Source organism: Mycosarcoma maydis, chromosome 7, assembly GCF_000328475.2.
Source record: "Mycosarcoma maydis chromosome 7, whole genome shotgun sequence".
In the NCBI taxonomy this organism is placed as follows: domain Eukaryota; kingdom Fungi; phylum Basidiomycota; class Ustilaginomycetes; order Ustilaginales; genus Mycosarcoma; species Mycosarcoma maydis.
Window position 1 is genome coordinate 129310 of NC_026484.1, and position 21633 is coordinate 150942.

General features: G+C 55.2%; 6 protein-coding genes across 6 annotated transcripts; 3 read left to right on the plus strand and 3 right to left on the minus strand.

Annotated features, from left to right (window-relative positions):
- Positions 1-761: 761 nt before the first annotated feature.
- On the minus strand, positions 762-5051 carry UMAG_02857 (uncharacterized protein; the record flags this gene model as incomplete). The annotated part of the gene is made up of 1 exon (XM_011390992.1): positions 762-5051. One exon carries the CDS (start codon positions 5049-5051, stop codon positions 762-764), a length of 4290 nt encoding a protein of 1429 aa, XP_011389294.1.
- Positions 5052-6934: 1883 nt separating this feature from the next.
- Positions 6935-7754, plus strand: UMAG_11485 (uncharacterized protein; the record flags this gene model as incomplete). The annotated part of the gene is made up of 2 exons (XM_011391241.1): positions 6935-7467; positions 7547-7754. 2 exons carry the CDS (start codon positions 6935-6937, stop codon positions 7752-7754), a joined length of 741 nt encoding a protein of 246 aa, XP_011389543.1.
- A 267-nt stretch (positions 7755-8021) lies between these two features.
- Positions 8022-11261, minus strand: UMAG_02859 (putative exportin CRM1; the record flags this gene model as incomplete). The annotated part of the gene is made up of 1 exon (XM_011390993.1): positions 8022-11261. The coding sequence occupies one exon, from the start codon at positions 11259-11261 to the stop codon at positions 8022-8024; it is 3240 nt and encodes a 1079-aa protein (XP_011389295.1).
- A 2399-nt stretch (positions 11262-13660) lies between these two features.
- Positions 13661-16978, plus strand: UMAG_02860 (putative cyclin-dependent kinase inhibitor; the record flags this gene model as incomplete). Its single annotated transcript, XM_011390994.1, has 1 exon — positions 13661-16978. The coding sequence occupies one exon, from the start codon at positions 13661-13663 to the stop codon at positions 16976-16978; it is 3318 nt and encodes a 1105-aa protein (XP_011389296.1).
- A 348-nt stretch (positions 16979-17326) lies between these two features.
- UMAG_02861 (uncharacterized protein) lies at positions 17327-17710 on the minus strand (the record flags this gene model as incomplete). Its single annotated transcript, XM_011390995.1, has 1 exon — positions 17327-17710. One exon carries the CDS (start codon positions 17708-17710, stop codon positions 17327-17329), a length of 384 nt encoding a protein of 127 aa, XP_011389297.1.
- Positions 17711-19728: 2018 nt separating this feature from the next.
- On the plus strand, positions 19729-21417 carry UMAG_02862 (uncharacterized protein; the record flags this gene model as incomplete). The annotated part of the gene is made up of 1 exon (XM_011390996.1): positions 19729-21417. One exon carries the CDS (start codon positions 19729-19731, stop codon positions 21415-21417), a length of 1689 nt encoding a protein of 562 aa, XP_011389298.1.
- Positions 21418-21633: the final 216 nt, after the last annotated feature.

Consider the following 21633-nt stretch of genomic DNA (forward strand, 5'->3'; position numbering starts at 1 on the left):
CTCCCGATCCACGATCCACGATCCACGATCCACGATCCACGATCCACGATCCACGATCCACGATCCACGATCCACGATCCACGATCCACGATCCACGATCCACGATCCACGATCCACGATCCACGATCCACGACTCTGATTGACACAAGTCACACAGTCTTAAGTTGAAAAGATTCTAACACTCTATTGCCACCGACGCTTGCACCTAATCCCCTTCTCCGCTCGACTTATCCTTAGAGCGCATCTCGTGATTGCAAACACACATCAACTAGCATCACAATCACACATCTCTTTCTCTGTCCAGTAGCGGTCTGCAAAAAGCCACTGCCACCCGTGACCCTCGCAGGATCAGTCATGTGAGAGAGACCCTGCAGTCTGAGTCACAAGTGGAGGTTGCGTCTCCGCGAACCGTGAATTCGTGAATTCGTGAATGAAATAAAAAATCGTTTACCTTTTTATCTAATCACGACTCGCGAATCACGAGATTCGTGATTTTGGGTTGCAAGGCGTACGTTCAGCATAATGAGCCCTTCGATGCTACATACGACTGTATCCCCGCCCGTTGCTCATACCATCTGCTCACAGTCTAAGTCGGTGTACACGAACAAAGACACACCACACACCACAACACGTACATGGTACACATCAATACACAAACATATAAAAAAACAACAACTACAAGACTTCCGGCATAGACAAACGCCGAGTGGCGTGGAACATGTGCTGAAAGAAGAACGAACGCCTCTCGTCGGCTCTGCCCTTCACTTCTCTCCACGAGTGACAAAGTTCTTGGCAAAGCGGAGCATCGCGCGAAAGTCGGGCATCTCGGGTCCACCGCCCACTGCGGTATAGCCGCCATTGCGACTCGGCGCACCCATCCTGCCTTCGACGCTGCGCAGTGGAAGCCGCTGGTTCGAAGCGGCATGCGTCACGAGCACGTGGGCCAGCCAGTACAGCGGCAGCGCGTCGTTTGACAGCGGTGTGGCGCCTGATGCGGTGAGCGGCGTAAACAGGGTTTGTTGCAGCTCTTTGGGCCATTCATGTTTGCCTTCCGTAGCGGTTGCCACGTTGGCCCAGTGTACGTTGCCATCGTCGATAGAATCCATTCCATTCCCGCTCGTCGACTTTTTGGCCGATGCAAACCGGCACGTCGGATCTTGGTCCCATGCCTTCCGCCAGCGCGAAAGTGCTTTCTTAAACAGCGTCACCTGCGCTTCGTTGGCTGGTACCGAGTTACCATCGCTCTGTAGGTCGCCCAACCTCATCCACTGGCTTAGAGATGATGGTTTGGCCACTCTCATCGCTCGACCTTCGAGCATCTCTATGATGCCACGCAGCAGCGCCAATACCATCGCCAGACGCGCAAAAGGTCCATGCGAGCCATACAGCGATGGCGAGTCCAGCAACTCTTGAAGAGGAGACGCATTCGCCTCGGACGAAAGCAGCTCTTGCAGGGCTTCATCCAACGTTAGACACTTGTGCGTCTTGAGCGCCGTGCTCCAGCTCGATGCAGTAGGTGCTCGCCAAACGTGATCCGGCATCGGCAGCGGCAGATGCGCTAGCTCCTTGGTGGAGAGCAGCGTCGGTACAGCTGCGTCCAAGTGCGCAACCGTATCCACCATGTAGATGACAAACGCGCTTCTTCTGCGCCCTTCGAGCTCGGCCCATCGTCGCCATATTTTCTCCGAGTCGTCCTTCTCGGCGCCATAAGAAGGGAAGAAAGGATACGAGAAGCACATTTCCACCGACTCAAACAGCACCTGTTGCATCACATCCTCGGCCGTCAAAGACATGCCTCGTTCAGCATGCTCGGCATCGCGATCAAAGAACCCCGCCTGTCGAGCCATATTCACCACCGCGCCGTGCGAGACGCCGGCAACCATGCGTGTCGTAGCATCGCTGCTCAGGAAGTTGTTGCTCTGGAACAGCATCAGCGCCTGTACCACCGAGCACTTGTCCTTGACGCTCTTGCATCGGCTCGCAAACGCGCGCATTAGCATCTCGCTCTTTTCGCCCATCACGATCGGCTTGACCAGCTCTTGCCCATCCTCTTCGTCGATCAAGCGGCTCGGACCCGTGTTGTCGATGAGACGCTGCAGACCGTTCGCAGACTCGGACGCGCCATGGCTGTTGATGATGTTGATCGCCGACTTGGGTATCACCTCTTCGCCCGCCCACCATTTGCGACCCGCCTCGTGCCCTCCAAGCATGCACATGGCAAAAGCAATGCAGCCGGGTGTGGTATCAATCCGGAACGTAGGCTCGTGAATCACAGGGAAGTGCTTGAGCAGATTCTGCTGTGCATGCAGTGCCAGAACACTGAGGCGTGCGATCGGCGGCAGACTCCAATGCTGCACCGAGTAACATGGTCGAAACATGTCTGGCGGAATGAAAAAGGGATTCTTTACGTCCGTCAGCGCCTTTTCCAGCGGAGTGGGCAGCACCTCGAGACTGGTCAAGTCGAGCCCCGCCGTTTCGGGTGCAGTCACGTTTTTCGAGTTAAAGTAGTCAGAGGCATTAGTGGTGTCCACCTTGCCCGATCCCGCCGTTGTCGAGAATACACTGAGCAGCTGCTGGATGCTGGGGCTCATCAGCCAGCCTAGCGCACTCAATTGCGCACTGGGCATGCTGTTGCTCGCCGCAGCTGCAGCTGCAGCTGCCGCTGCAGCAAAGCTGCCGGCGCTCGGGTTGGAAAACATCGAGTGGTCCCAATTAGGGGTGGAGAATTGAGATGCACCGAGCGGTGCTGAACTGAGCGGCAAGCCATGGCTATTCAAAAAGGAGATTTCGTTTCCGTGGATCCCGGCTCTCAACTCCTGTACGCCACCCTGAAGCCTCAAAAGGAAAGCTTCGGGTCCTGGCGAGAGAGCCCCTCCATCAAAATACTGCTGCGACTCGTTCTTGACAAAGCGACTCGGTGTATCGATGCCGCTGTTGCTGATCTGTATCGGTGCCGACGTTGTGATTGCACCTCTGCCCCCACTTGCAGCCGCACTCGTCGAAGGCACGGCCGCAACAGAGGACACGGACATCGATGACGTGGCCTGCTGCTCGGCAACTGTCGCTGCTGATGTCGTGGCGGTACTGGTTGTGGCCGACTTGGCATCGTTGTCATCCGCGGCCGCGGTTCTGTCGGAAAGGCTGAACCTTTCGTGCGACGAACTCTTTGCGAGCTTACTCGACGCAGCGATGCCGTCCGACTGAGGCGAGGTGCTCTGACTGTGCCCCGAAATGTTGATGCCTTGCAAGCTGTTGTGTCGGCTCACCGAGCGGGAAGGTGGACGCATGCCGGTCCATTGGCCGCCCAGATCCAGTGAAGCCAGCCCTCCGCCTGGCGTGGTGGGCAACTGCGATCGCGGACTCGAAACGAGCGGCGTGTCACGTGCATTGGAGAAGGCGGAGAGATATGGCGACATAGACGAATTGAGCGCAGTGTTGGAGAAGGGCGAGAGCGGTCCGAGCGTTGACACAGAGAAGCGCACAGGTTCCTTGGGTGTTGTGGGTCCCGAAGCCTCTTGACCCTGCGACATGCTGGTGGCAGCGGTGGCATGGGAAGTCGAGTGACTTGACGACGAGGTTCCAGTATCAGCCGAGGACGTCGAGGTGCCAAAGGAAAACGCTGGGCTATTGGAGCTATTGGAGCCATATACGGCACCTGCGCCTCCAGAGATACCCGGAGCGACGGAGCGAAAGTAGCTGGCGTCAGATCCCAAATGTGATCCGGTGCGCGAGCGATCGCCGAGGTGGCCCATGGGCGAAGTGACGGAGAAGCCAAGCGACGCGAGCATGCTGGCAGTGGCACGCGCTACTGAGCCAGGAGTGGTTGCAGCAGCATGGCCGGGCGAGGGCAGCTTGGCAGTATCCAGACCTTCCCATATGGCAGCGTCGGTAGGATTCGCAAACGCCGAGGCTTGCCGGGCTGTATACGGATCGTAGCCGGCCGCCTGTCTACTCAAGCTAAAGCGGGATCCGGAATTGCTGCTGTGGCGTGTAAGGGATTGACCACCGTAGCGTGGGCTGCCGTGCTCGCTTCTGGACTGGCTCGACTCGGGGCTGGAGGGTTGGTGGAGCTGAGGATGGAGCGCAGCTACTGCCGAGTGAACGGGAAGCGGGAAGGGAGTCGAAGCGTACGGGTTAACTGCTCCCCTCCCCATATGAAAATCCGGAGGGTCCATGGAGTTGGCATATTGGTATGCCGCCACCGAGCTGATGGCAGCCACGGTGGTTGCTGCCGCAGCGGCCTGAGCCTGCGAATCGGCGGCGATGGCAGGATCAATCATGGCGGAAGCATCTTCGGGTTGTTCTTGAGCGGTAGCGTGATGGTGACCTGCTGCTGCTGCCGCGGCAGCAGCGGCGGCAGCTGCGACAGCGATGGCATCATGTGTGAGTTGGTCCGACTGAGGAGCAGGCGGAGGTGGTGTGGGGCCGTTGATACTCTCGGAGCAGAATACGCTCAAATTTGGGGCACCATCTGCAGCAGCCGTATCGGGGTTACCATTGGCACCATTGGTGGCGGCGGCAGCGGCCGCCTTGGCGGCTTTGGTGGAGCCTTTTGGCCTACCTGGTTTGGCAGCGGTGGAGGATCGTCGGGGCTTGGAGACCTTGGGTGGGGCTTCTCCCTCTGCGGGTTTTTCGGTTTCGACAGAGCCGTCGAGGTGCAATACGACACGGCATTGTCGCTTATGGCGAGAGAGGACGTCGCTTCGCGAGAAACCCTTTCCGCAATCGCAGACGAAAGGACGGATGTCGGCATGCCTTCTCTCGTGACGTCTGAGATACTCAAGTCGAGAGTAGCTGGTGGAGCAGGTGGGGCAAATAAAAGGAGGACCGCTAGGCACGGGGCCACCGGCGACATCAGTGGAAACATCAGCGGCAGCGGCAGCGGCGTCATCGTCGTTGTCGTGCTTGCGGTCTTCGTTGGAAGCATTGGATGCAGTCGAGTTGCGCTTCTGGATCTTGCGTGCCGGCCCTGATGGAATGGGTGAGTGTGGGCGAGAGCGAACCCGACCGTTCTCTGGCTCCGCGGCCGCACCAAAGTAGTCGCTTTGCATGGCGTAAGACTTGTGAGTCATACGACTCGGTGAAGAGGACAGCGCGCCCAGCAGAGAAGAGACGGGCGAGTTGCAGGCCAACTATGGGGCTTGTCAGCCGGAGCCGAGCTTGGGTGGAAGACGAGAAGAGGCCGATTCGTCGGTCAAAGATGTGATGTAAGTTCAAAGAGACGCTGATGGGTGGCTTTCAACAACAACAACAAAAAGCTGTGACAGCGACAGCTGTGAGACGAATGTATTGCTGCAAGAGCGACGCCAGTGCCTTAGACGAGGCCAAATGGTCGCTCGTCCAAGCTAAAATGTCATTTGACCCTTGAGATCCAAATGAGGCGAGGGCGTATTCGAAGCTATGCGAACGCAGAGGGATGGGACGAAGATGAAGATGCTGTGGTGGATGTGATTGACGATCGGGTGCACAGAAAGCGAAAGAATGAATGCCGGATGGGTAGGCAAATGTGGTCGGGGGCGAGGGTCTGCAAGTGACACAAAGATGTGGTGAGAGGGAATGTCGAACGGAGAGCTTCTGAGGGTACCAGTTTGTGGAGGTGAGAAGACAGGCAGCCAGCAGCGAGCAACGAGCAGCGAGCGGCGAGCAGCGAACAACAGACAGTCACAGGCCGTAAGGCAGCTCCAAAAAAAAAAAAAGGGCAGGCTGCAGAGCGCGAGCGGGAAAAGCTCTGAGCATCAAGGATGTCGGCCTCACACGCTCAACTGCTCACCGTGCTCCATGCTCTGTGCTCCACGGCTCGTCAGCCTTGCGGAGCCAGGTGGAGGCATTGGACCAGTCAAACCACAAACAAAAAAAAAATTAGCAGAAAAAGGAGGAAATTTGGCAGAACACGAAACGCGAGAGAAATCCAATCGTGAATCACCAAGCCAAAAGCGTGAATCACGAATCGTGAATCATATATTTAATTATGATCACAACCGTGAGCAGTACTCGTGAGTGATTCACAATTCACGATTTGCGCTCAGCCAGAGACGACGGCGTCTGGCGCGGCTCATCAGCGATTCACGATTTGTTGCCTCAAAGCCGATCGTGACTAACTTAGCACAGACAACAGCATCGGTAGATCGCTACGGCACACGCTTGAATGGCAGCGCACAATCCAACAAAGTCGTCAACAAGCCGTTGGCATGGCTCGAGCGGGTGGACAGCGACCCCACCGAAGCAAGCAAGCCAGTCAATCAGTAAGCCATTCGTGACTTGCAAGCCAAATCCACACCGGTCTGTGATTTCGGCCTGCACTTGTCCATTCAAGCCAAGCCACTCACGACCTGCGTTTCGTAAGCAACGCGCTACCCGATTCGTCCATATAGAATCACAGTCGTGAATGATTCTGAATTTGAAATCCATCTGGTATTCAGTGATTGTTCTGTGTTTCGTGCGAATTTGCAACGGCTGTAAGCGTCGATGGCGGTCTCAGAAAGAGGGCCTTCTGCCTGCCAATTGAACACTGACGAGGACTCTCAATCACGAATCGTGAATGTCTGACCAAGACGCTCGCCAACGCTTTGCGCAGGCCATCTGTCTTCTACTCCCGCTCATAATTCAAGACGACTCAAATTGCGACAGATCGGCAGGTCATGCGGACCCTTCTTTCGACGTAGCGCTCCGTGCTATGGCCTTGGCCTGGTTCGTTGGCTGCCAGAGGAACAGTGAATCAGTGAATGTGGCGCAGGAGCAGCAGCAGCTTGTCCTGGTCAGTGTGATTATTTTCCACGACAGATTGTATCGCACGAAATAAAGATTTGCAAAGCCGACTCCCGAGTCGTTGCTGCAGCTGTGTAGGGTCCACCACAACCAACACCATGACGCTCGAGTTCAGCACTCTCGTTCCTCCATCATCTTGCATCACACACACCTTGCTGCCTCGCTTGCCATGGCATCCACTTCAACAGCCTCCCAGCCATGGGACGTCTTACGGCGGAACACGCGCAATCTCGAATCAGCCATCGATGCACGCCTTACCACCTATTCGCAACTCGCCTCTAAAATCGCACGCGCTGCGGATCACACAACGCTCGACATGACGGGTGCCGGATCCTCGTCTGCATCTGAAACCCGGGAGCACAGCGAGCATGTCGAGTTGGAAACTGAGCTGGAATCGCTGATCAACGAGCTCTCGAATTCGGTCGATGCTCTGACAGCCAAACTTGACGATCCTGCGATCCCACCGACCACGCCACAACTGCACGCGGTTCAGCGACATCGAGAATTGCTCTTCGACTTTACGCGCGACTTTCGTCGGTCCCAAACCAACGTTCGACACGCCATCGATCGTAGAGATCTACTGGGTAACGTTCAGGGAGATATCGACGCGTATAAAGCGGCTCATGCATCCGATGCAGATGCTCTGCTTGCCGAGAGAGCAAGAATCGACAACTCACACGGCATGATCGATCGTACCCTAGAGTATGTAGCGCTCCCTTGGTCAAATCCTTCCCCCTCCGACACTCACTTACATTGCCCTCTTTCACATCACCTCACACAGACAAGCATACGCAACACGTGCCGACTTCGCAGATCAACGCTCCACCCTCCAAGCCATTTCCACTCGAATGTCTTCCTCCGCAGCCCAAGTTCCCGGCCTCAACTCCATCATCACGCTCATCGGTAGAAGAAAAACAAGGGATAGCGTCATCATGGGCTGCTTGATCGGTACTCTCACCGTGCTGCTTCTCAAGTTCGCCCTTGGCTGACCTGCGCAGGCTTGACTTGTCTCTCTTCCATCCTCACATGCCAACAAAACCGTAGACTCCCGCCTGAATCAAATATCTCACTCGCAGAGTGGCTCTTTCAATGTCAATTGAGCCGCAAAAGAAAGACAGTGCACAATGGAGAGCAAACCATTGGTATGAGAAGCAAAACGTACATTTTGGGCAAGTCGAAATCGAATCTGCCATCTTGCATCGCAAGATGGAGGAAGCATCCGCCCGTTCACTTCAATAGAGAAGCTCGCGTATGAGTCACAACTCCTCGTCCTCTTCTTTGATCTGCGACGGCTTCAGCATACCCGGTACGGTGGCCGCCTTCTCGCGCTCTGCGGCTGCTTTTCGCTGCGCCTCAGCCTCCCTGTCCTCAGCAAACAGGTCCGCGTTGTCCGAGGCACCTGTGTTACCGCCAAACATTTCGCGCGACGTGATCAGGAAGTCACGCAGATGCAGTTTGTACGCAATCAGGTCGCTCGAGTGCATACAGAGACCGTTGACAAACGACTCGACGTACTCAGCCTGCATATGCGGGAAGGCAGTGCGCAGCAGGTTGGTCGTGTACTGTCGGATGAAGAGCCGGTTGTTCATGTTAGGATCCGGCTGCGTCGATGGATCCCACAGCGGTGCCGTAACCCGGTCTGTCTCGATGAGCTCAAAGATACGTGCCAGCAAAATGCACTGCGTCTTGAAGCCGCTCTTGTGGTCCGAGTCGGTAAGCACAAAAAAGATGTCCTGGATAATGTTCAGCAGGTACTGCTGGTAGAAGCCGTTGGCCACTTCGAGCGGCGATCCAGAAATGTTGGTGAGAAGTTCGAGACAGATGTTGAGACCCGTGTCAGCAATGTCACGCATGGTATGCTTGATGGCCCAGATGATGCTGTCCATGGTTAACTTGAACTTGGGTGGGGGCAGCTCGAGCAACGCGGGGAAGCAGTACAGGTTGATGGCACGCAGCAGCTTGAAGAAGCCAACACGGTGCTCAGGAAACTCGGCGAAATCCTGGTTGATCATGTTGAGCGTGGGCTCAAACACAGCATCGAGGATGGGTGCAATCTTGTCCGTCAACAAGCCTTGCAGGCGCGACGTGATGGTGGCCATGACGTTGAGCACCTCGGCGTCTCGTGCAGCAGGTACGTTGTGGTTGTAGTCGCCGAGGATGGCATCGAGCAAGGATGGGATCAGATTCGTGTTGACCGATTCGAGGTCCTCGGCACGCTTGACGTATGTCTCGACAAGGCGCAGAATCTCCTTTTTGATGGTGCGCAGGCCACGTACCATGGGTGTCTTGGTAGCGATCAGGCCTTCAGCTTCGACCTTGGCGCTGATGATGCCACTGACGCTGCGGTAGAGTGCAAGCATGTCGAGGTAGATGCGGCCAATTTGGGGTAGGAAGAAGGTGCCTATGGAGACGCAGGCAGAGACGTTGGTCTTGAGCACATTGGACAGAATCTTGATGTTCTCGGGACTGCTGAGCACATCGACGTTGTTGTGCGCCTGCTGCATAAGGTTGTCCCATGCGCTGTTGGGCAGCTCCATTAGCTTGGCGATAAGACGCTCCTGCGTGGGACGGTTGGGCTGTGCCGCGATCATGTAGCCGACCGCCTCGTAGAAGGTGTGTACCTGCAACGGCGAGAGGTCCAGCGTGATGCGGTGCAAGTTGCGCAAGATCTCGTCGATAAAGGGCTCCTGCTCGCCCGCCTGTTGGATGACAAAGTGGCGACGACACTTTTGTGCGATCTTGATGTAAGTATCGCATGCCATGTCCTGGACACCTTCATGGCTCTCGTGCATAAACTCAAAGTTCTTGTTGACCACAGTCTTGAGGAACTTCCAGTGTGCCTTGAGGAAGCGCGGATACTGGCCGACAATGTACATGATGTTGGAAGCGACGACAGCCTTGTTGTCCTTGCCTCGCTTCATCTCGCAGAGCCCGAGGAGGTCCTTGATGACGGTAACGAGGAAGCGCTTCTCGGTCTCTTCGTTCATGGCGCCCGAGATGGAACCGATGGCCCAGCAGAGCGTGTTGAGGTTGGCCCACGACCATTCGGAGCCATCGACCTGCTTAGCAAGCTTTTCAGTCATGATGTTTTCGGTATCGAGCACGTCAAGATGGGTGAGGTAGACGAGCACCTCGCGCATGCTCTTGTACAGTACAATGGTGTCGCTCTCCTTCATAAACTCGCGGACGATCTCGCCCTCGTCGTTTTCGACGATGAGCACCTCCTCGGGCTTGACCATGCGCTCGATCATGACGAGCCTCAAGTTGGAGAGGATGTCTGCGTAGATGTTTTTGCGCAGATTGGCCGAGCTTGCGTTGGAGACGCCGTTGCCGAGATTCAGACCGAGAAGCGGGTTCATCTCGGCGATGGGCTGCGACTGCTGTTCCTCGTAGAGCTCGCTGACGAGCTTGGACCAGTATTCGAGACAGATCTTGAAGACTTCACGCTCGGGCACCTGCGATACCTTGATGAGATACATGTGGGCGTTGAGAAGAACGTCCTTGTTCTCTGGGTTTTCGACTAATCTGAGGTGGGCAGTCAGGAAGTTGCAGAGGAAAAGCGCGAGATTGAGCACAAGCTCCTGTTCCGAGTCGGCGCTGGTCTCGTAGGCGGCTGCAATGTTGGTGGCGGGCGGGATCATGCGGTTGACCGAAGTCATGACCATGTTAAAGAGAACGACAAACTTGGGGTCGTACTCTGCGCCGACATTGAGGTTGGCGATCTCGGAGAGACACTTGAGCGTGACGTTGCGGAACTCGGCGACTTCAAGGAAGCGGCCAATGAGATTGTCGATGACGTTGGTCTCAAAGATGTAGCCAAGTGGGATCCAGTTGAGGAAGCGCAGCATGGTCTCGAGGGTGGCCTTGATGAGGCTAGGCTTCTGCGCCTTTTCGAGCACCTCGGAGCAGAGCTGGAAGACTTCGCCGAATTCGCCGCACATCTGGTTCTTGAGCGATTTGGTCTTGGAGATGGTCATCTGTTCTGCCGAGTAGTCAAAAATTTCTTCAGAGAGCAGGCGAAGGATGGCCATGTTGTTTTCGCAGATGGAGAGGGAGCCCTTGGAAGAGGAGACGATCTCGGGGATAAACGAGGGCCAGTTGTGGGGCCACTCCTGTTTGAGAATCTGGATAAGGGTAGTGTTGAGCTTGCCGAGATAAGTGCGTTCTCGCTTGAGGTTGGCCTCGTCGGACGAATGCTGGATGATCATCTCGACGATAAAGTTGCGGATGCCCTGCTGCTGGTCCTCGGGGAGCACCTTCCACCGTGTCGAGATGAGCTTATCGAGAATCTGCAAGGAAATGTATTTGGTCTGCGGCGAAGAGCTCTGCTGAAGAATGACGGGCACACGCTGCCAGGCATCAGGGTGTTCTTGAAACTGAGCAAGCGTCTGCTGCGCCATCCTCTGCTGCTGACCGGCACCAGTGTACATGGCGGCTACGACATTGTCCAAGAGACCGATGTCAAGGTCCTTGTCAAAGTCCAAGATTCCCTCCATGGTGAAGTGTGCCGAGGCGAGCGATCCAGAATCAAGAAGGCACGGAGATACAAGCGGCAAAGGGGCCGCAGCGTCGAATGGACAGACGTGGGCAACAGAGCAAAGACGATGCACGCGCGTCAAGTGGAGGATGGTCGAAAGGTGGGCAGCAAGAGCGATGTCACGCGCAACCGAGCACGATCAGGATGGTGTCAAACTTGCTTCTGTCGCTTCGTCGGCCCAATTGCAATGGTAGCAGGAAGTGGTCCGGCGAAATCGGGTGTAGCGTCCAAGTACAGGCTATAACGCCCGAACCGAACCGAAATGGGTCTGCTTCAACGAGGGAGAGAAAATATACTCGATGAATATATCGCGCGGCTACAAGAGAGCAAGCTTTATGGCGCGCTATGCGGAAAAGTTGATGGACGACGGTGTGAAAGGAGAAGGTGGTGTAGTGAAAGATGAAGAAAAGAGCAATGGTGGAGGCTCAGTGCCAAGATGAACATCAGACCGACGGACGCGCCATGGACCGAGCGAAAGGAACACCAAACAGACACGCACACAGCCTCTCTGATTCACGATTCTTTCATGTCTGTCTCTGTCTCTGTTCTCCTTCTCAGTCTCTGCCTGCCATTTTCGATCCGTGAGCTGCACAACAAACAATTATTGTTCAGCATTTTCTGGCGCTTTCCAACCAGCCAACCAGCAAGCAAGCACGCGCTCCAGCTCAGTTCTGTCTGGCATTCGTTCGATTTACGTTGTTCCCGATTCGTGATTCACGATTTGTTGATTTTTTCACCTTTTTCGTGATTTCCACTCCGACCAAATCTACACCTCATCGATCTCACATTCTTCGACAGTTGTCCGTGGCTGTGGGCAATGGGCAGTGGGCGCTGAATAACCCCGAGTGATATATCTTGGTCCGTTCTGCTTTGCCTTGATAGCCGACCGACATCCAGCTTGGCCGCGTTACATGTTTGAAAGCGCGGCGACCTTCACGCTTGGGATCTAGATTCACGATTCACGAATCACGATAACGATTAGTCAACGTCGGCTCGGTTTGATCCGTGACCGAACATGCGCTGAGCGAAACTCACGACTCGTGACTCGTGACTGGTTCATCACGGTGATGCAACGGTGATGCAACGAGCAGGCTTCCTCCTCACAAACAGGGCGCATTGACTGGTCGCCGAGCTCAGAGATGAACAATACAGACTCGTGATTCCAGCAAGATCGTTCGAGCTTCATGTGTGCATGTCTTCGTGCGAATACAAAGCCGGGCCCAAGAACGGGGTAGAACCCACAAAGACAACAAGCGCCATGTTAGACCGGACAACATCCACAGAAAATGACAATCGTGAATCACGACTCGTGAATCGTGAATGACCCACCTCCCGTGTCTTTTATGTTTTTCGAGCGGACGAATCAGCGAAGGCGTACGGTGAGAACGTGCGCACGTGTTGGCAGTAGCCTCTCCGCAACGTACATCGAATGGTACCCACACTCTGACTCACAAATCAGTTTTACTTATTCAGGTGGACTTGCGCCAGGTCGTCTGCAGTACCAACTGCGTATTGCTTACATCTTTTCCCCCTCCCTTTTTTTCCTTTTAATTGGGGACTGCTGATGACTGTCGCCACCCAGTGTTCGATATGACAATGCTGAAGATCCAGCAGGAACGAAGAGTGCGCAAAGAGTGGATCGAGTAGACAAGGAAAGAAGCTGCCAAAGGAGAGCAGGGAAAAAAGCACGGCAGAAGGCATCCTGTTTGTCCAGATGGCTGCTCTCCAGCCTGCTTGAACTCGTACATTCGTGATTCGTGATTTGCCAAAGTAAGCAAGCCGTGTCGGCCGACGGAGCGGAGCTGCTTGGCTACGTGCAGCGAAATTTGAGCCGCGCCCGTGCGTTGCGCTAGCGTGTAGGTTGGTGTGAGTTGGTCTGTTGTTCACGTCTGCTTTTGTCGTAGCTACGCTTGCTGATCAGCATGCCACCACCATCCGACATCGCTCATCGCTCATCGCTGGCATCGTGCGGTCCAAGGAACCACTCGATCTCTTATTCTCTCTCTTTTTCAGCAAGGCGCCGCCGTTTCCAGCCTTGAAAAGAGCAAGTCATCGGTTGCTCCGAGATCCATCCATCGGTACAGCCGCCTGCTTCCAAGGGACTGGACTCGAAACCTCGCTCTCCATCTAGCCAGCCATGGACCTCGTATAACGGCGCATCGCTGCCACAAGTAGATTGAAACGAGAAAGCTTTGCCACTGATCCGAGTCGCTCTTGCTTGTATTCGCCCGCGACAAGTGCCTCGCTGCCGCTGCTCGTGGCAGTTACCAACTCTGTTGCACATCTCTTCCGAGCTCTTCCGAGCTCTTCCGACGTTCAAGTATCGCTGACCACTCATCGGCTGCACCATAGCCCAAGATGAAGTTTGGCAAGTACATCCTCGGTCAGCAGATCTCTGGCTGGGGCGCCTACTACCTCGATTACAAGTTTCTTAAGAAGATCATCAACTCGCTCGAAAAGGGCCGGCTGGGCGATGCGGCCCTGTTTGCGACGGGCGTGCGTCCAGAAGAGAGCGTCAACAGCCAGTCCACCGTCTCACCGCAACCACAGATTCTTCCGCGTGTCGAAGGCTCGGACGAGCTTCAGATCCACAAAGCTGCCTTCTTCTTCAAGCTAGAACGAGAACTAGAAAAGATCAACAATTTCTATCTTCAAAAGGAAGCCGAACTCAAGTCCCGTTTGCAGACGCTCATCGACAAGAAGCGCATCCTTTTTGAGTCTCGCAACTCTTCCAAGCTCTCCAAGGATTCGCCTTCCTATGTCGCTCTCTACGAAGGCTTCCGCTACTATGAAAAGGATCTCAGCAAGCTCCAGCAATTCATCGAGATCAATGCCACTGGCTTCCGTAAGATTTTGAAAAAATGGGACAAACGCTCCAAGTCTCAGACCAAGGAGCTCTACCTCGCTCGCCAAGTCGAAGTGCAACCTTGCTTCAACCTCAAGTTCATCGCCGAACTCAGTGACATTGCCGCCGCCAACTTGCTCGAGCTTGAGAATCTCTCCCACGGACGCTCACTCAGCGACACCCTCGGCACCAATGGCGCTAGCCTCTCTGCAGACAATCGCCTTGACTTTGCTGCCGCTCAGAGTCAGGACTTCGATGCGCTTGCCGATCTCGAAGCCAACCTCGCAGAGGCAATCAAGGTGGGCCGTGTCGCACCGGCCACCGAGATGATCCGCATCGCAGCACAAAACGAAGACTTGACCAGCGTCTCACGTATCGTTTGGCGTGCTCTCCTCGAGGCTCCCCACGATGCCATGCGTGCAGCGCTAGCGCATCATCTGGCCGACTACAAATTCGTTGACGACATCAGCTTGCGCACCTGTCTGCACGAATCTGCTATGGCTGGCAAGCTCTTCCTCGTCCAATCCTGCATCGAGAACGGCGTTGACGTGGCTCAGCAGGATATCTACGGCCGCACTGCGCTCTCCTACGCTGCCATGGCGGGGCATACAGACGTCTGTCAATACTTACTCTCGCTGCCCTCAATCTCGGCTGCCACATACGACCTCGATGGTTTCTCTCCGCTCATTCTCGCCGTCATGAATGGCCGCACCGACGCCGTCCGCATCCTTTTGGAACATGGCGCCAGTGTCGAGCCACGCGACACAATCGACCTCATCCCTCTCTGTCTCGCCAGCTCTGGCGGCCATGCCGACATTGTCCATCTTCTTTTGCAAAAGGGTGCAAAGATCGTTGCCAACGCCGAAGGTCTGTATCCCCAGGCTCTTGCCGCCCGCGCTGGCCACGCCCAGTGCGTTCGCCTGCTCGTCGCATCGGGTGGCAACCCCGACGCGCCTGAAAAGGGAACACAATGGACTCCCACCTTCTTTGCCGCCGAAAACGGCCACGTCGACTGCCTTCAGGTTCTGCTCGAGGCTGGTTGCAACGTCAACATTGTCGACGAGAAGGACCGCACGGCTGCCTTCTACGCCGCGTGGAACGGCAAAATTGCTTGCTTGCTTCTTCTCCTCCAAGCAGCACAGCAAAGTCAGGCTCCACCTCGAGAGCGTCGGCTTTCCAGGACGTCGGTCGCCAAGACTTCCTCATCCGCCGATGCTGCACACGATCTAGACCTCGAGATCGATGGCATCCCCGACCTCTCGCTTCCGCCGCCTATCATTCCCTTCCGCACCTACGGTCACAATTACCTTGACAAGCGTGCGCTCGTCTCTGTTTCACTTACAAACAACTCGGTCAAGCTCTATAAGCATCAAGATCCGAATCGTCCCGAACAATTCTCGACATCGTCACTCAAACTTGTCATGACGTCGCGCCCGGACGCTTCTACCACTGCAATCCCGCACAATGTAGTGCTGCCGCTCGCAGACGAACGCGAAGTATTTTCCTTCCAGGTCGACAGGCTTGAGAGCTTTTCCATCGAATGGGAACTCATGCCGACCTTTGGTTCCAAAGTGATTGGCAAGGCGGTCGCATTACCGAGCTCATTTGAAGGTATGACGGATCGCAAGCGCTTCGTTCTTCCACTTCAGGACGTCTACCTCAAGGTTGTAGGAGAGGTATCGTTTGAGCTTGATTTCGTCAAGCCGTTCGACAGCGTACAGCTCGAGATCGGTGGTCGCGTCGAGACGTACTGGAAGAGCATGCTGCCCGGTGTGGCGGCTGCCTCCACCGTAGGACCTACAAGGATGACGCCCAATAGCGGTGTCAGTGGGATCGGTGGCTCGCTCAGCAGTAAATCAGCAGCAGCGGGTCCGACGCAAGCTGTTGCGGACAAGAGCGCCACGGCAAGCTCCAACGGAGCGGTCGGAACTCCATCGGTCGGATCTTCTGGCGCGGCATCTGCAACTGCAGCTGCAGCGCAACCCACGCTGGTCACAGGATCTTCGCTTGCGGGCGAATACTTGCGCGTGGTGGTACAGGTGACCAAGGATGCGAAAGCCGTGGTATGGCCTGCACAATTCATCCCTCTGCCTGGTCTGCAGGTCTATGTTGGCAGTGTTACATCCGAAGAATTCCTGTCGGTCGCCACGCAGACAGGTCGCTCGTTGGACTGGACTCCAGCACAAGCAGCGCAGGCATCATGGGTAGACTGGCAGCGCGCACTTGAAAGATCGGTAGTGACGCTGGAAACGCTCCTGTCGCTTCTGCCTGTCTCGGTCGGAATCGATATCGACGTCATGTACCCCTCCACGGCCGAGGTGCGTTCTAACCCAGGGATGCCCAAGATGGAAGTCAACCAATTTGTCGATACCATTCTGCACACGGTGTATGCAGCAGGCACGAGCAACCGCGAGCAGAGTCGCAAGATCCTCTTCTCGTCTCGGTCGCCAACCGTGTGCACGGCGCTCAACTGGAAGCAGCCCAACTATGCGGTATTCTTTGCCTCTTTCTGCGGCATAGATGGCATGGCAAGTCTCGAACGAGGTCAACTGCTGCCCTCGACACGGCACGAAACGGATCCACGTCGCGAGAGCATTTCGGAAGCGGTCCGATTCGCAAAGTCAAACAATCTGCTGGGTATCATGGTGGATGTGGCGCTGCTGAATCACGTACCGCATCTGGTGGAGAGCGTCAAGGCAAGCGGTCTGCTGCTGATCACGATCGGCAAATTCAAGCGGCAGCAGTCGCTACCGCAGTTGGAAGAGGTGGCAGAGCTGGTTGACGATGTCGATGGAGAGGTGGATCAAGGCATTGTTGTCTGTAAGAGTTAGAAGAGGGCCTGCGATCATGTCAAGTGGTTGTCGTTACTGAGATTTTGCGTGTATTGTGATTTGTGTGGTGAATGGTGGGACGGAGCACAGACGATGCGAGGCTGCGACATGAGTGCCAAGATGGGGATCAATGGTGAGACCGATAGCAAGAAAATGGGATAAGGTATATAGTACAAAGTGTGCGCTGGAGAGAAACTAGGATGGCTCGACGTGGCGTGTGATGAATTGCGTGTTATCGTGCGCGCGCGTTGTGTGAAGAGGGGATGTCTTCTTGGGACATGCTGCGATCGAGGGTTCGAAATGCGGTTCGTCTCGATGCAACCAAGGCCTGAGCTGAAATAGTCTTGTCTATCGTCTACGCTTAGCCTTTCCGTTGTTCTTACTTTTGTGGGCGTCAAACAGGCTGTTGCCACCGGAGTTCTTGAAGGGTTTCAGACCTCTACTCTTGCGGTATGTTTCTCTTCTAGAATCTCGGTGGCCCGAAGTGGAGATCTTGTTCTGCTGCGTAGCTCCATCCTCTTGTTTCTCTACGGAACCGATGTCGATCATCTCTTCTTCTGCGTGCTTAGAATCGCCTTGGACAGGAAGCTTGTCCTTGTTCAGTCCAGCAGCTAGACGAGCGGAGAGCGCGTTGACGCGCGCAGCTTCGGCAACAGCATAGTCAGATTTTGGGTTGGACCGCTTCTGATTGCGCGCCTTGAGCTTGCTCGAAGAGCGGAGCGATTTTGCCATGGTCGAACAAGGGTGTGGCGCTGGATGTTGCGAGGTGGATGAAAGGAACAAGGAGCGTCAGGCTGTACTGAAGGCTGAGTGAGCTTAGAGACGGCTAGGCGGAGCTGCAATTGGCTCAGAAATGTGTGTGAGGAAGGCAAGGAAAGGGAGGAGAAGAGAGATGGCCTTCAGGTAAGGACGTCGACGACCAAGGTGGTGTATCGGACTCAAGACGAGGTTCTCTTGGAATTGCACGACGGCCTTGGCTTGCAAGCCAGAAAATGGGCAATCAGGACCCTTTTTGAGTTGTGAGTCTCCAGGAATTTTTTCCTCGAATCGTGAATCGTGAAGCGGCTGCACAAAGTGAAGTTTCGAAGCACATTTCTCGGATAGCGGCGACAGCCCGATTTGAATACGAGATCGGGGCCCAGATGGCTTTTGAACAACTCGTGCAAAGGTGAGGGTTGTACTTGAGTTGCATGGTTCGGTTCGTCTTTCTTCGGCGTTCAGTGCCACGCAGTCACAGTCACGAGTTGCCAGCTCGAAGGAATCTTGAATCCGATGCTCGGTGGAGACCGATGTCGAAAGAGCCGTTCTCACTGAGTCGGTGGCTCCCCCTTTAAACAACCGTCTCGTGATCGGATGCGACTTCGTGCGGTTTCAACCTATGCGCTAGAATGACACTTTGCAATCACGCCACAGTCTTGGTGAAGTCGACTAGAAAGTATGACACAGGCGTGAGAAGGGGATGCTGCCAGCAAAGTCGCAACGTCGCTGACCCGTGCCTGCAGAAGGTTGGGGGATCCGACGTTTCAAAAATGTTGAGTGGACCTGCGAAGGTATTGAGTGGCAATCACGAATAGCGCGTGCGCAAGCGTGTGTGCATGCGCTTGCGAATCTGCGAACCTCATCTCAAATCCTGGACATGAGAGTAACGAGTGTGGGTCGTGCCCGTGTCTGTCTGAAAGAAGCAGGAACGACAAGACATGAATCTTGGTGCTTGGCTGTCCGCGAAAGGGTCCAAATCTCAACCCAGCGCACTCTCCGCTCTCCGCTCTCGTTCCGATTTGTGAGTGTTGAACTGGATCTTTCGCTCACAACTGACTCTTGCTCACTCGTGACTCACACTGTACGTGCCGCATGGCCCCAGGCTTGTGGCATTACCAGACTTTGAAATGAAAAGTAATCTCGAGGCAACTGTGCGTGGTCACCCCACAATTTCCTGCTCAACGGCAGAAGGTGCCGAAAACAAAAACTCCAATCGTGAAATCACAGAGAATCACGTATTTCGAATCTAAATAAAGTTAATTTGACTTGTGACTGGCTGCCAACCGCTGTTCTTCCAAGTAAACCGAGCAAGGTGGTGGTTAAAGGCGACAGGCACCATCATGGCGGTTACCGCCGTCACCTGCGTTCGTCGGCTTCACCAGGGGCTGCCCTTTTGTCCTGTCTGACCGTTGACTGCAAATCTCGGATCGACCGCCTCGCAAGCTCCCGAACGTTGCGAGCTTCAAGGGCTCGACGAGTAAAAGCAACAGATCGTAGCTCTCTCACCACATTGTCACACGTGCACCGGCCCTATTCAGTCACAGCGGCTCGTCTCGAAGAAGCGATACCAAGGGCGTAGCATACCTGTCGGGTCTTCGAAGCGCTTGCACCACGAGCAGCTTGTCGCCTTTTTCCTGCTCGCGCTCGCCCATTCTTCACATCACGCCTCGAGTCAACACCACCAGCACATGGACAGCGCTTCCGAGTCAAAGCTTCTGATCCAACAAAAAGGCATCCACCGAGAAGCGTCAACCGGACTGCCGTTGCAGCTGCACAGTCACAAACCTAGAAACACGAAAGCAACCCTCTCTTGCCGGCACGTTGCAGTATAGACGTCTCATATCGCAACTACAGCCGCCGCTCACATCGCACCCGGCAGAGACGAATCCACCTCTGAGACGCCACCCTTCTGCTGGGCTCTGCTTGCGCAGGCGCACAACTCAGCACACGCCCGACACGGATCGCTTACCGTGACGAACAGCCAAAACAAGATGAGGGAGACTAAACTGCACATCCCCATGACCACCGCCACGGGCGAAACAATTGGCATCGTCGGAATCCTCGCACAGATCGCACTGCCGCCACACAACCCGCAAGAACACGAACCGCATCCCGTCTACACGTCACGTTCCACCACCGCACCCATCGAACCTTTCTCTCGTCATATCCAACAGGGCAACCTCAATCGGCCCGACATCTCCAACGACCCTTCCGCTTCCGCTCATCTTGTGCACCGCTCGTCTCACTTTGTCGAGGACGATCACGCCACAATGCAGAGGTTACGGCACAAGGATCAGACGTTCAAACGTCGAGGCTACCCGATCTATCCCATCGACAAGCGCGATACGCGCGGTCTCAAGATCGCGCTCATCTTGCATGGTGTGCTGGCGCACAAGGATCAGATCTACCACAAACAGCTCGCGCGGGCGTTGCCAGTCGACTCGTTCCGCTTCGATTTTCGCGCCAACGGTGAGACTCCCGGCACGTGGTCGATGGGCAACTTGGCGGATGATGTCGAGGACCTTGTAGCTGTGGTTGACTATCTCAGGACAAAGTTGGAGTATACGGTGGAGATCATCATTGGACACAGTCGAGGCGGGCTAGATGGCTTTGCTTGGTTTGCGAAACACTGTCCTGATGCTTTGCCGCCTTCGTTGCGCGTTCCGTTTTTCGTGGCACTTAGTGCGCGCTTCAACATGGCCAACATTCACGAGCGCGATCCTGTATACCTGTCCGCGTTTGCGAAGGAAGGCTTCTTCCGTTGGCAGGCACGCGTAGCAGGTCAGGATAAAGAGCTGCACGTCTACCCAGAGCAGGTAGAGCAGTTTGCTGCTTGGCCAACACGCGAGATCGCGCTTGCCTTTCCCTACAACACGGATGTCCTCTTGATCCATGGCACAGCGGATAAATCCGTCCCCGCGTCCGACGTGACCTCGTACGGCAACATCTTGAGTGGCATCCATCGACGGCCTGGCAGCTGTTCGGTCAAGTTGATCGACCATGCTGACCATTTATTCCGAGGCTTTTATCCTCAGGTTGTCGAGGCCATCGTCGAATGGTTGGCCGAGAGGTCCGAGTTGACAAAAATGGGCTTGGGTGCAGCAGCAATTAGGGATAAAGAAACGTTGGGTCTCGCCAGATTTAATCCGAGTCATTTTGGGCAGGGTCGCGCCGCGGGCAGTCAGCTTTGGGATAATAATCTGGCTGGCACCGTGGGTGGTGCAGTGAGGGGAGGTGGGCTGGGTGCACCTTTGTTGGATAACACTGGAATCAGCGGTGCGCAACGGCCAGCGCTGGGCGCGTCAATCTCGCCTTTTCAGAGGTACGTTGCGGCGAGTGTGGGTGGCGTGCCGAGTCAGCCAAAACAGGAGCGTATGCCGCAGGCGGACGACTCGAGGGCGGCAAAGGAGGATATGTCGGATACGGCAAACAGTATCCTTACCGCCGATCAGCGGTCACCGACTCCGACAACACCGGTAGAGCGGCCACCAGCAGAGTCACCTTTCCAGTCACAGCATGCCGCATCGATCGCACCCAAGATGTCGCAGGATACGCTGGGAACCGGTCATGTCGCGACTTCTTCGCACGCACCGGCATCCACAACCGCATCCACAGATGAGGCCAATCCAAACCACGCAAGCATCGCCGTCTCGTCACAAAGAGCCAAGTCGCGCTTGTAGCTTCAACAACATCGTCGACAAGGTGCTTTTGCGCTCATGTTGTTATTCCTTCACGTTCATTCTATGGGCTTTTGTTATCTAGACCAATTTGTTGTATTCTACGGGTTCTCACTTGCGCATTGCCTTTTTTTGCATCCAGATTTGCTTATCACTATGCACATGTTATCCGGAGCTGATGTGGCGACTGCTTGGAGACAAACTCAGAAAGCGTCATTG